Raw genomic sequence first — 12,802 nt, 5'->3', positions numbered from 1 at the left:
ACCTTGGGCAAGTTACTTAACCCCAGTAGCCCTCCAAAAGGCAAAAAAAAAAAAAAAAAAGAAAGAAATCTACTGTGACCTTATGTTCCATTAAGAAAGACACACACAGAGCTCTACCCCAAGACTGCACGTGGAATATTGTATTCAGTTATGGACATATATTTTAGGAAGGGCATTGAGAAGTTAGAAAGCATACAGGATGGTGAAGGGCTTCAAGATCATTACATGCAAAGATTGCTTAAAGGAATGGGTTATGTTTGGTCTTGAGAAAAGAAGACTTAGGAAGCCATGAGATTTGTCTCCCAAGCATTTTTAGGGTTATTGGGAGGGGCATTAAAATTTGTTTTGTTTGTCTGCAAAGGGCAGATGTAGGGACAACGAAATGAAGTTGCAAAGCAAAGTAGAAAAACTTAGGTTTGATTTAAAGAAAAAATTTCTAATAATTAGGTTTATTCAAGAATGGACTGGTGTCTCAACTGGTAATGTTCTTCACTGGAGATCTGAAAGTCAGTATGACCACTTGTCGAGTTAGGTATAATTATAGTTAGGGTTTTCTATAGAGTATGTATGGTACTTATTTCCCAGTACTGTTAGGAGAGTTAAATGAGATAACAGATGCGGACTTTTTTTTTAAGTTTTAGAGTGCTATGTAAGTTGTTTATTATTATTATTTCACTATGACAATGACAATGACTAACTACTACCACTACTACTACTGCTCATTCTTTTCCAGGTATGGATTTAATTACATGGCCTCTGAGGTTTCTTAAAACTTTGAAATTCTATAAAATGCCTCTTGGTAAGTTACCAACTTGCTCACAGGAAAAGGTTTAAATTCAACCAAACATTAAGTCCCTATTATGTGCAAGGTACTGCCCTAGGTGATAGGAATACATATATACATAAATACATACATATACACGCATATATATATAACGTAGTAATTGTTCTCTAAGAGTTTACACTCACTGGAATCATTCTATTACTCTTTTTTATTGAAGATTTTGTATACTACTGAAAAGAAAACTAAAACTTACTGTGATTGGTACATCCTTTGTTCCTGAATTTAGTAAATGAAGGTTTAAAACTTTTGGCATGTCTATAAAAACAATGGGAAAAAAACACAGTATTTTAACAAGCATATGATAAAGTCACAGCTGCTGTAATTACAATAGGGACCTTATTAAGAAACATCAAGTGGATTCTGTTCTAGCAAATGACATTTACATTTTAAAAATGCGTCCTAAATCGTCAGCTTTTCCACAATCATTCTTTATATACCAGGGCATCATATTCTACAAATGTTCTTGTCTGAGATCAGGCACTACTGCAAACTCTTCACAGTACAGTGCTTAAGGTTAATAATCGTGGAATAAATAGTGGCAATGGATCTAACCAAAAATAACCTCTTCATTTCGAAACAAACAACTAAATTATAATACATAGTGTAAGAGGAACAATACTGGCCAATACGTACAACAGAGGAATACTTTGTAGATTTGAACATTCTCTAAAGATCAGCTAAATCTAAGTTAAAATATAAAAAAAATTACTCTTTAGATATGGCTATCAAAACAGACACTGAATTAAGAGAAAAAGACTATTTTTTCCTCAGTCAAAAAATATATATGGCTTTGCTCAGACTGCTTTGTGACCTTTTTTTTTTCCACAAAGAATTAAGCTAAGCTAAAAATAACTGTACCTAACCCAGAAGTGCGACAATAGTTAAAATATTTTGCTACTAAAAACCCCACAACCTTAGCCCCTTTAAACTGCCCTCCCTTGCCAAAACTGCCACTATCAATTGCTCTGAGTCCCTCAGAAGTTAAGAAAGTAAGATTCTGCTGCATAGTTCATTCAAATGTAGGAACATGAAAAATTCACTGCTACAGCCACTCTGCACTGTACACGGCTATACTAAGTAGCACCCAGGAAAACTGCTTTACCTTGTGTCCGTAGTGTACCAAAATCTAACATTTCAGTTGAGGAATAAATTCCAGGAGCTTGGGGAAAAGAAAGATAATGATTATATTTATTTTTTTGTAAAAGCAACATATATTTAAAGCCTAGAAATTACTACAATTTTCTACAAACCTGTGGTAACTTCAACTTCAACAGGAAGAATGATAAATTCTGTGCTGTCTGAAGCATTGGTTTTTATTCTAATGAAGGCTGTGTGATTGTCTGCTTCTCTAGATGAAAAACTTGCTCTCATCACTCCCTTCGTTTCATAGGGTGGGATTTCCTAATTCAACAAACACATGCTAATGTAAGCATAAAATAGCAAAATACTAAAAAACATGGGGATTTTAAACTGATAATATTTAATATCATCATAAAGCCATCAAGGCAAAGAAACTAAATGGCCCTAAAGAGTATAATTAATGGCAAAATAATGATAAAAATAATCATAAAAATCACAAGGTAATAACACATCTATAAAATCAATTGTTCCTTTGTATGCTAGCATTTAGGTATTTAAATTCAGATTTGGAGCTTTTATTACAATAGAGGCTTGAAATTATAATAGTATATGAGCAGCATCCTGGACGTGGGGGATGTAAAACAGAATTGTGAGCGAGAAAGAGCCCAGGGAGGGAGGGAAGGGAATGGGGGGACAGACAGAGAAGAGAAGGAGGAGAGACGGAGGGAGGAAGGGAAGGAGGAAAGAAGAAAGACAGAGACAGGAGATGATGCCAGAAACAGTAGCAGAGAAAGAGACAGAGACTTCTCACATGGCTCTTTTCAAATGATAAAATTAACCCTGCATTGAGCCTACTTTTTTTCAAGCAAGATTACTTTCCACAACAATTTTTAGGAGGTAACACATAGTAAGTTCATCAACACTTTCTTGAGGCATCCATTCTGTTATAGAGGAGTACTGTTCAGAGGTCTGTACCTAACCGGCCAATATATGCAGTATCCCTTACCCAGTGTATTTATGTTTAAACTGGGGTTTCTGGCACTTCATTCAAGCTGATTAGAACTTCCAGTAGCTTCTACAAAAAAAGTTCTGCCACTGAAGGTTCTGAATCAGGGGTAAGAAGACCTCTGAGGTACCTTTCAACTCTATGATCCAAAGTAAAAATCAGTCGTCCTGACTTTCTGGATCTCTTTCACATTTAATAAGATGAGAAAAAAAAAAAAACAAACCCAGTTTAATCAGATTATACTTGGGAGTAAAGTATATTGCTACTTACCCATAGTTTTCTAGTGCCCCCTTGCTGACCTGTTGGAAGCTCTAGGTGGAGATCACCACCACTTGAATACATTTCTACTACCTATGAGAAGAACAAATGAAATCTACATTTATATTCACCTTTAGTAAAAAAGAGATTTGTGAGAAGAAAAAAATAAATGTGATATACTACCTACCTCGAGATCAGATAAAAATTCAGTAAAAGATATGACTTGTTATTAAGTTAAAACTATCACAACTATGTAAAAGGCACTGTACTCTTGATACTCAAAGTATCATAATTTAAAATGGTAAGCCTAGGAACATATACCCCAATGTTCTCAGAAGCAGAATGAACGAAATTTATTCACAGATAAGTTCAATATTCATAGGATGTTAAGTATATAAAATGTATAAATAAATAAGAAATGAAATGCTTTAGCAAGTCAGAAATATTTTCCTGGTTATAACTTTATTTTTTTGTCATTTTTCATTTTATTTTCAGTTACAAGTTCTTTTCCTCTTCTCTCCTCCTCCTACCCATTTAGAAAGAAAGAAAAAAAATAACCCATTACAAATATGTATAATCATGCCAAACACATTTCCTCATTAGCTGTGTTCCAGAAAAAGAAGGAAAGAAAAGAAACTCCGCTTCAATCCACGTTCTAAGCTCGTCAGTTCTTTTCATGGATGTGGGTAAAGTGTTTCCATTAGGAGTTGTGGGAATTCTGACTGATCTTCGTGCTGCTCAGAGTTACTAAGTCTTTCCAAGCTGATTATTTTATAAGATAGCTATTACTGAACAAATGGCTCTTAGGTTCTGCTCACTTCACTGTGTCATTTCAAACAAATTTTCCCAGTTTCTTCTGAAACCACCCCCTTCATCACTTTTTATAGCACAATTGTATTTAATCACATTCATACGCTATAACTTGTTCAGCCATTGACCAGTATTTCTTCAGTATCCGATAACTGGCTAACACACCCACACCCACACACATCCACACACACACAGAGTGCTCTGTTTTGAACATACATTTTTACACACAGGAATCCTTTTCCTCTTTCTTTGCTCTCTTTGGGTTATTGTTCTAGTAGTGGTATCATTGGATCAAGAGATATGTAGAGTTTAATAGTTTTTGGGGGCACAGTTCTAAATTACTTCCCAGAATGGTTAGATTTGTTTATAATTCCACCAACAGTGCATTAGAATACCTTTTTGCCCACATCCCTTTCAGCATTAATGATTTTCCTTTTTTGTCATCTTAGCCAGTCTGATGGGTACGAGGTGGTATCTCAGAATTGTTTAAATTTACATTTCTCTAATTATTAACGATTTAGGCATTAAAAAATGTGGCTATAAATAGCTTGGATTTCTTCCTTTGAAAAACGTCAACTCATATCTTTGATCAGTAATTAAATTTGATTCAGTTCCGAATGTATTTTAGAAACAAGTCTTTTGATCAGAGGAAAATGCCCTAAGGGTTTTTCCCTGCCACCCGCCTGCTTTTCTTCTAATTTTAGCTGCATTGGTTTTGTTTATGCAAATGCTTTTTAATTTTTGGTAATCAAAATCCTCCATTTTATTTCCTATGAAGCTCTCCATCTCATGTAGCATTAGCTTTTTACCTATCCATAGATCTGACATGTAATTTTTTCCATGTTCCACTAATCTGCATATTGTTTCACCTTCTAAGTTTAAATCATTTATCTATTTTGGACTTGTCTTGATGTATGGTATGAAAGTTGGTCTATGCTTAGTTTCTGCCAGAATATTTTCTGGTTTTACCAACAGATTTAGTCAAATAATGAGTTCTTGCGTCAATTGTTAGGCTCTTTGAGTTTATCAAAGATGAGGCTCTCACTTGCTTCTGTATGTAGTTTACCTAATTTGTTGTACTGGTCAGCCACTCTATCTTACCCAGGGTTAAACTGTTTAGATATGTGTAGTTCTCTGATATAGTCTGTGATATTGTGCTGCTTGTCTCTTCCCTTCTTCATTAATTTCTTTGACATTCTCGACCTTTTATTGCTACAATTAAATTTTATTATGATTTTTTCCTAGCTCAATAAAAGAATTATTTGTTGGTGTGATTGAATAAATAAATTAATTTAGGTGATGTTGACATTTTTATTATATAGGTTTACCTATGAGCAAGTATTTCTTCAATTATTTAGATTTGTCTTTATTTGTGTGAATTGTTTTATGACTGTGTTCATTCACTTCTTGAGTGTATCTTGGCAAGCAGACTCCCAAATATTTTCTGCTGTCTGTGGTGATTTTATACAGAGGTTTTTGTTTTTAACATGTAGAAATAATGACATTTATGTGTTTATTTCATATCCTGAAACTTTCTGCAACAACTTCAACAACAAAGTTGATTGTTTTGACTAGTTTTTCAGACCATCTGCTAGGACTGATGGGTTTTTTTCCTCATTACCTATGCTTATTCTGTCAATTTATTTTTCTTAAATTATTGTTATACCTAGCATATCAAGTATAATATTGAATCTTACTGGAAAAGTTTTTAGCATACCCTCATTACAGAAAATGCTTACTTTTGGTTTTTGTAGAGAAGTACTACTTATCATTTTAAGGAAAGCTCTGTCCATTTCTGTGCTTTCTAGTTGGTTTTTTTTGAATGGGTATATTTTGTTATTAGCTTTTTCTGCATCTATTAAAATAATCATCGGATTTTTCTTGCTTTTGTGGTGTTAACATGGTCAATTATACTTATAGTTTTTTTTCTCAAATATTAACCCAACCCTGTATTTTTGGTAGAAATCCAGCCTGGTCATAGTGTATGATTTTTGTGATACATTGCTGCAATCTCCTTGCTAGAATTTTTGTTTCTGCATCGATATTCATTAGGGAGATTGGTCTGTAGTCTTCATTTTCTGTTTTGAGTCTCTCCCTGGTTTAGGCATAAAGAATATATTTGTGTCATAGGAGGAATTCAATAAGTCTTCTCCTTTAGCTATTTTAAAAAAGCTTATATAGTATTAGAATTAATTTTTAATTATTTGGTAGAAGTCCCTTATAAATCCATCTGATCCTGGGGATCTTTACTTATGGAGTTCACTGACGGCTTGCTCAAATTCATTTTCTATCATAGGACTGTTTAAGTATTCTATTTCCTGTTCTGTTAATCTGGGCAATTTATATTTTTGAAAATATTAATTCATCTCATTTAGATAGTCATTTTTATTGATATACAGCTGAGCAAAATAGCTCCTAATATTTCCTCCATTATTTCATCTTCACTGGGTATGAATTCACCTTCTCATTTTTGATACTAGTAATTTGGTTTTCTTTTGGTTTACATTTGTTGCCCTTTTGTTGTCATCTATAAAAATTCTCCAGATGATTTAGCTTGACTTGGTCTCATGCCATATTTTCTGCAGGTCTGTTTTCCCCTCAGTTCTCCTTTTCTGTGTTTTGTGAAGTAGTATTGTATGCAATCATGTAGTCTTACTGGACAGAATTTTGCAAATGAGATTTATGTTAAACTGTGCTGACATGTTTTTTTGGTTAAGGAAATTAAATGTCTGCTAAATGAAGTGATTTCTGGGTCTATTTGCTCTTATCATTATGGAGACCATTTAAAACATGTTAAACGTACTCTAAAAAATGGTCAGGATCTTTACTTCAATTCTTTTTCCATCTTCTGAGTCAATAGTAGTTTGCAGCTGTTGCTGTAATTACAAGCAATGTTTTTTTCTCATCTTTCCCCCCTTCTGGTGAAGTGATAAAGTAGTGATGAGGAACTTCAATTATCCAGACATCTGTTGTAGTGCTCTCTCTCTTCCAAAAGCAGAACATTTGACAAGTTTTTGACTTGCCTTACTGATAATTTCATCCTTCCAAAAAGTAGACAACCAATATCCCTCTCACTAACAGGGAAGAAGAACTTGTTGCTTTGGTGAGAGAGAGGAACCGCAGGTGGAAGGGGCTACTCTCTGCTTAAGAATGTGATATGTATCCCAGATTATTAGGAAAGGAGGTTTCACATGATTCAGCAGAGCCAGGATCCTACCGAGTGAAGTATTACAAAGGAAATTAGCCCAGAAAGAATGAAAGATGAATTGGATGAAATTCTAAAGAAAAGGAAACTATGGGGTTTGTCTAAAATACTGATGTGAATGTAAAGATGGAAGCATCTTATAGCAGATTATAAAAGATGACTATAAGAGCATGATCCAATAAAAAAAAGTGTCAAGAATGCTAGAACTGAGAATGAACTGAAGCTGACGAGGAGAAAAGGGAGATCAAGGAAGAGACGGTATCCTTGTGTCAGGTAGATGGGACAATTATATCTGACTACAAAAGAGAAAAGGGAGAGCTGCTCAATTCTAGCTGTTTCTATTTTCTCTGTAAGGAATGACCTTCTCACTAGAAATGACAAAATAAAAATGATAACTAGGGAGCTGATACTTGAGAAAGATGAGAGTGAGAAAATATCCAGCTCTCACAACACCTGGCTGAGGTTAGCTCGGCTCCTAAAAGAATGGGTAGATGTGACTGTGAACCCACTGTCCTGGGCAATGGGAGAAATACCAGAAGACTGGAGAAGAGAACATGTCTCCACTTTCAAATATATAGTCTATAAACTATGGTCAGTGAGCTTGATGCTCAATGGGGGGAATGTTAGCTCTGTGGCTTTTTTTTTTTTAAGACTTTAAAAGCAAAGTTTTGGATAAAGTATCTCATAATATTCTTGTGGAGAAGCTGGAGAGATATGGATTAGATGATAATATAATCAGAAGAATCCATAACTCACTGGAAGCCTGGACTAAAAGAAAGTTGTTAATGGTTCAGCATCAATGTGGCAAGATGTCTCCAGTGGAGTACCCCAGGGATCTGTGTTCAGTCCAGGGCTGCTTAACATTTTTATTAATGACTTGAATAAAAGCATAGATGGTATGTGAATCAAATTTGCAAGTGACCCCAAACCGAGAATGACAGAAAAGACACTAGAGATGACAGAGACAGGCTCCAAAAGGATCTTGGTAGGCCAGAGCACTGGACAGAATCTAATTAAGAAGAAATCCAATAGGGATAAAAATAAAGTCTAGGATACAAAAATCATATTTGAAAACAGAATATGGAAGAACACGGAGACAGCAGCTTTCTGAAAAAGATCTGCAGCTTTCAGTGGATTGTAAGCCTAATGTAAGTTTACTAGTGTGATGTGGCAGCCAAAAGAAGATAATGTAATCCCAGGTCATGTTAAAAAACCCATAACTTCCAGGAATAGGGAGGTGACAGTAAGTCCCATTGTACTCGGCCCTTGCTAGACTTCAAATGCAATACTGTGCTTTGTTCTGGCATCACAGCTGATAAGCTGCAGAGTGTCCAGAGCAGTAAAGGGGCTTTATAATCCGTGATAGATGAGGACCAGTCAACAGAACTGGCCATGTTTAGCTTGGAGAAAAGAAGAGGTAGTGGGGACATGACCGCTGTCTTCATAGATTTATGGGTTTTCAAGCAGAAGTCAGAATGCCTGCTAGGTATGTTACAGAGTGGCTCTGTTTGGTCTATGGACTGGATTAGATGGTTACGGAGGTGCTTTCCAATTCTGAAATTCTGTGATTCTGTTAATTTTTAGCTTAGTTCTAACTAGTTGCTGAACTGACTATGCACAGTCATAATTATGAAATTATTCTGACACTAGTAACGAGTCCTTTAAGATATTGTCAATTTCAGACTTTCTGCTATTATTTGGTGTTCATCATAACCAACGTTTTCTGACTTTCCTTGAATGAAGTGTTCATGATATACAAGTATGAGGCTTCTAAGTAATATACAAACGTTAAAACTATTATTTCTTAATGCCAACCTAAGAAAGAAAGTCATAACACAATGCATTATACTCCATGAACCGACCCTTAAGTCACTGTATATCAAGGCATAAACTGATGTGATGGAGACTTTTGGGAAGTGGGGCAAAGAGAAAGGAGGAAATAATTTATTAAGCATCTACTACTACTACTGTGCTAAGCACTTTTTACCTTATTTGATCCTCACAACAGCCTGAGGTGGGTGCTATTATTATCCTCATTTGACAGTTGTGGAAACTGAGGCAGACAGCGGTTAAGTGACTTGCACAGGATCGAACAGCTAGTAAGTGCCTGAGACCAGATTTGAACTCAGGTCTTCCTTATTCCAGGACTAGCACTCTGTCCACTGTGCCAAACAGCTGCCTAGGTGAGACTGTACAAAGAATTCGTGTTTTTTAGTCTTTGGCACAGAAGCTGTCACGTAAATGTCAATTCTTTTCATGGTATCCTTTTTGATTGTTTTTATAATAAGCACTGTAAATGAAATGCCTAAGAGTCCATTGCTTCCCTTTGGGGGCACGATGAAACCAGCTTCGCTAATTCCTTTACTCACTTTTCCAAGGAGAATCTGTTATTAATCCTTCCACTTAACTGAAATTTCTTGTGTGTTCTGATTTCATTAACAGTGACAATAACAATATTCATTTTAGTTTGGTTCTATCAGTGTGTCAACTTGTTGGTTTTTGGACAAAAATCTCACAATTAGAATAGCAACATACCAATTAATGACTTTACAGACAATATCAAATTCAAGTGTCCCTAGGTCCTTGTTGGCTAATCCATGAAAGTACAATTGGTAAAGTCTAAACAGAACAATTTATATCTTATTACACACAACAGAAAGCCCCACAGTTGGAAGTCAGGGAGACAAAAGGTCAGTTCTGATCTGCAGTGTATAGGATGGATTACAGGGGAGAGACTTGAGTTCTGGAGACCATTTAGGGTCAAGGTGGTGAGGGACCTGAGAATAAGCTCACAGCTATCTGAGTAGGAAAAAAAAAGGGATGGATGCCAAAGATGTGGAGGAAACAGCAGCAAGATCTGATAAGTGACTGGATGAAAGAAACTGAGGGTGATGCAGAGGGAGGTGACTGTAGGATGGTGGTGCCTTCACAGAAATACAGAATGGAATAGACTGAACACGCAGAGAGACTGGCTTTGGCAGTAAGAAAGGCTACCTCTCTGTAACACTTGGGAAGGAGAAAGGGGGTAATAAAGTCAAGGAGGTCTGAGATGGAGACAATGGAAAAAGCGGGAGCTTTAGGTAAATGGTGTCAATTTTCTCAGTAAAGAAAGAGACAAGGTCCTCAGAAGGGTGGAAAATTTGAAGAGGGAAGAGGAGGTTTAGAGCAGCTTTAGTGGGGAGAGATATGGGATCAATTAGGGAGGAATAAAATGACTGCTGTACTTCAATGAGGCCCAAATCAAAAGTGGCCCTAGAACAAAGCCCTAATTTTATCATTACAGCTGAAGAGAAGAGTAAATAAAAGGAAACTATCAACCAGTGATAGAGCTGCGAGTGAGACACTGCAGCAGTCACAAGATGTCGGAGGGGGTGCATGTGACCTCTGAGGAGCAGGAGCTTGGAGATGTGGAGGCCGACTCTGCCGGGCCGAAAGGGCTGACATGGCATTGAGTGCAGGGTGTGGGAGCTGACTTTGCCAGGTTGGGAAAGGCCGACATGGCATTGAACGTGCCTTATCAACACGGACTCCTCTTAACACATACTCCTTTGCCCTGCACTTGGGAGAGTGCACAATTGGCTCCCACATGGCATGTGACAGTAAGAATGATAAGGATATTAGGGAAAAAGCAAGGGGAGGCTCCCTCTCTCTCTCTGTCCCACGGTTCCATTCTGCTTTGTTCTGATGGCCACACTGTTAAGATGTAACTGAATAAAGAGCAGCCTCGCTTGGCAACCTCCATGTCCTTGGGTGTTGTGTGGGGGTAAGTTCTTCTTGGAGACAAGAAGCTGGAGACGTCCAAAGACCGGGTATAAGGCAAGACAAGGCCGGAGCTGGGAAGGAGAGCCCAGCAAACCAGCATAAAAAAATTTATTGTAGCTCTAGAAAAGACCTCTTACCACATACCGCCCATGGGCCACTTATGGCCCGTCAAAGCAGCCTGCAGGATGGAGGGGGTGGGGTGGCAAGTTGTGCTGGCCTGCTCCAGAAAATCTCCCAAATAAACAGTATATGACTCTGAAACAACCACAGGCAGTGCCTCAATGGACAAAAAAATGGATTTTCCACTAAGGTTACATCAACAACTAGAAGAAATAAAGCAAGAGATATGTAAGCTCTGGAGGAAAGGACTGGGAGGAGAATGAACAGCTTAGAAGTGAAGGTAGTAAACCGTACTAATATAACCGACTTTGAAAATAAAACAGAAGAACAGACAGAAACCAGTGATGACACTACAGCAAAAAAGACTACCAAAAAAAAAAAAAAGAAGTGTGGCATCGAAATTAAATACCCGGAAAACAGGTCAGGATTAGATAATTTAAGAATCACTGGGCTCCATGAAAACCATGACTAAACAAACAAAAAAAAAAGCTTGGACATTATATTTCAAGAAATCATTAATGAAAAACTTCGAAGATCTATTAGAACCAAAGGGTAAAATAAAGATAGAAAGTCCCAGAAAGGTCATATCCCAAACCCAGAGCTTATATATCAAAAAAATAATGCTGGAAACATACAGAAAGAAGTAGTTCAAACATCAATGAACCACTGTTAGGATTACATAAGACTCGGAACTTCTACTAAAATCAAAAGGAGATTTTGGAATAATACAACTAAGAATAGCTTATTCTGAAAAGTTAAGTATAATCCTATGGGGAAAAGAGTAGGCTTTTGATGGACATTCAAGCATTTCTGATGAAAAGACTGGAGCTGAGAAGGGCCTCAGAAATGCAAACACAAGATTCAAAACCTAAAAGGTAAATTTATTTGATCAATTTAAAGGCGTTGTATGATAGGAACTCCCCCCCACCCCAAACAACAAATGTCCCTTTAAAATCCCAATTCCTTCAAAGGGCATGACAAAGTTAAATAAGAAAACAAGGGTGGGTGCACTAACAGACTGGCTCTGTTCTTAAGGCTCTAAGAGAGGCAAGAAAAGGGAGGGTAAAAGGGACATAATCATATAGAAAAGGAGGGATAAGGCAGCGGAACTTGTTCCTTCTCATCATGGGGTATTTTAATTCAAATTTTAATTTAATTCAACATTTTAATTCAAATAACTCTGACCTATTCAATGACCAGTCATGTCTCCCCAGGACAGGCGATGACACATATTAAGGTCAACCCTCCTGACAGAAGGTTGATGAATTCAAGGTACAGAAAGGGGCAAACATTTTTGAACAGAACCATTACGTGGATTCTATTTGCTTGACTATACTTATTTATTACTAGGGATTCTACCCTCCTCCTATACTCTAGGTTTTAATTGGGAGGAGTTTGGTGAACAATAATAATGCCAAGAAAAATGGACAGGGCGGCTAGGTGACCCAGTGAATAGAGCACTGACCCTAGAGTCAGGAGGACACGAGTTCAAATCCAGTTTCAGACATTTAACACAAAAAAGTAGCTGTGTGACCTTGGGCAAGTCACTTAACCCTAACTGCCCTCCAAAAAAGTAAAAAAAGGGAAGAAAAAGGGGCATCTAGGTGGCGCAGTGAATAGAGCACCAACCCTGGAGTCAGGAAGATCTGAGTTCAAATTTGACCTCAAGACACTTGATACACTTACTAGCTGTGTGACTTTGGGAAAGTCATTTAAC

The 12,802-nt window shown here is 36.9% G+C and overlaps 1 protein-coding gene across 2 annotated transcripts in view; it reads right to left on the bottom strand.

Moving 5' to 3' along the window:
* TMEM131 (transmembrane protein 131) overlaps positions 1-12,802 on the bottom strand; it is a 255,926-nt gene that overhangs the window by 63,939 nt on the left and 179,185 nt on the right. For both annotated transcript variants that reach the window (XM_069072955.1, XM_069072956.1), the window contains 4 exons: positions 3,201-3,281; positions 2,095-2,245; positions 1,947-2,003; positions 1,038-1,099 (listed from right to left, as the gene is read on the bottom strand). In XM_069072955.1, the coding sequence (XP_068929056.1) occupies positions 1,038-1,099; positions 1,947-2,003; positions 2,095-2,245; positions 3,201-3,281 (351 nt within the window). The remainder of the gene's footprint in view (positions 1-1,037; positions 1,100-1,946; positions 2,004-2,094; positions 2,246-3,200; positions 3,282-12,802) is intronic.

Source organism: Petaurus breviceps, unplaced genomic scaffold (genome assembly GCF_028583685.1).
Source record: "Petaurus breviceps papuanus isolate PSGF00001 unplaced genomic scaffold, PetGlider_PUasm1.0 90849, whole genome shotgun sequence".
Classification (NCBI taxonomy): Eukaryota; Metazoa; Chordata; class Mammalia; order Diprotodontia; family Petauridae; genus Petaurus; species Petaurus breviceps.
This window is presented reverse-complemented; position numbering and strand designations above follow the sequence as displayed.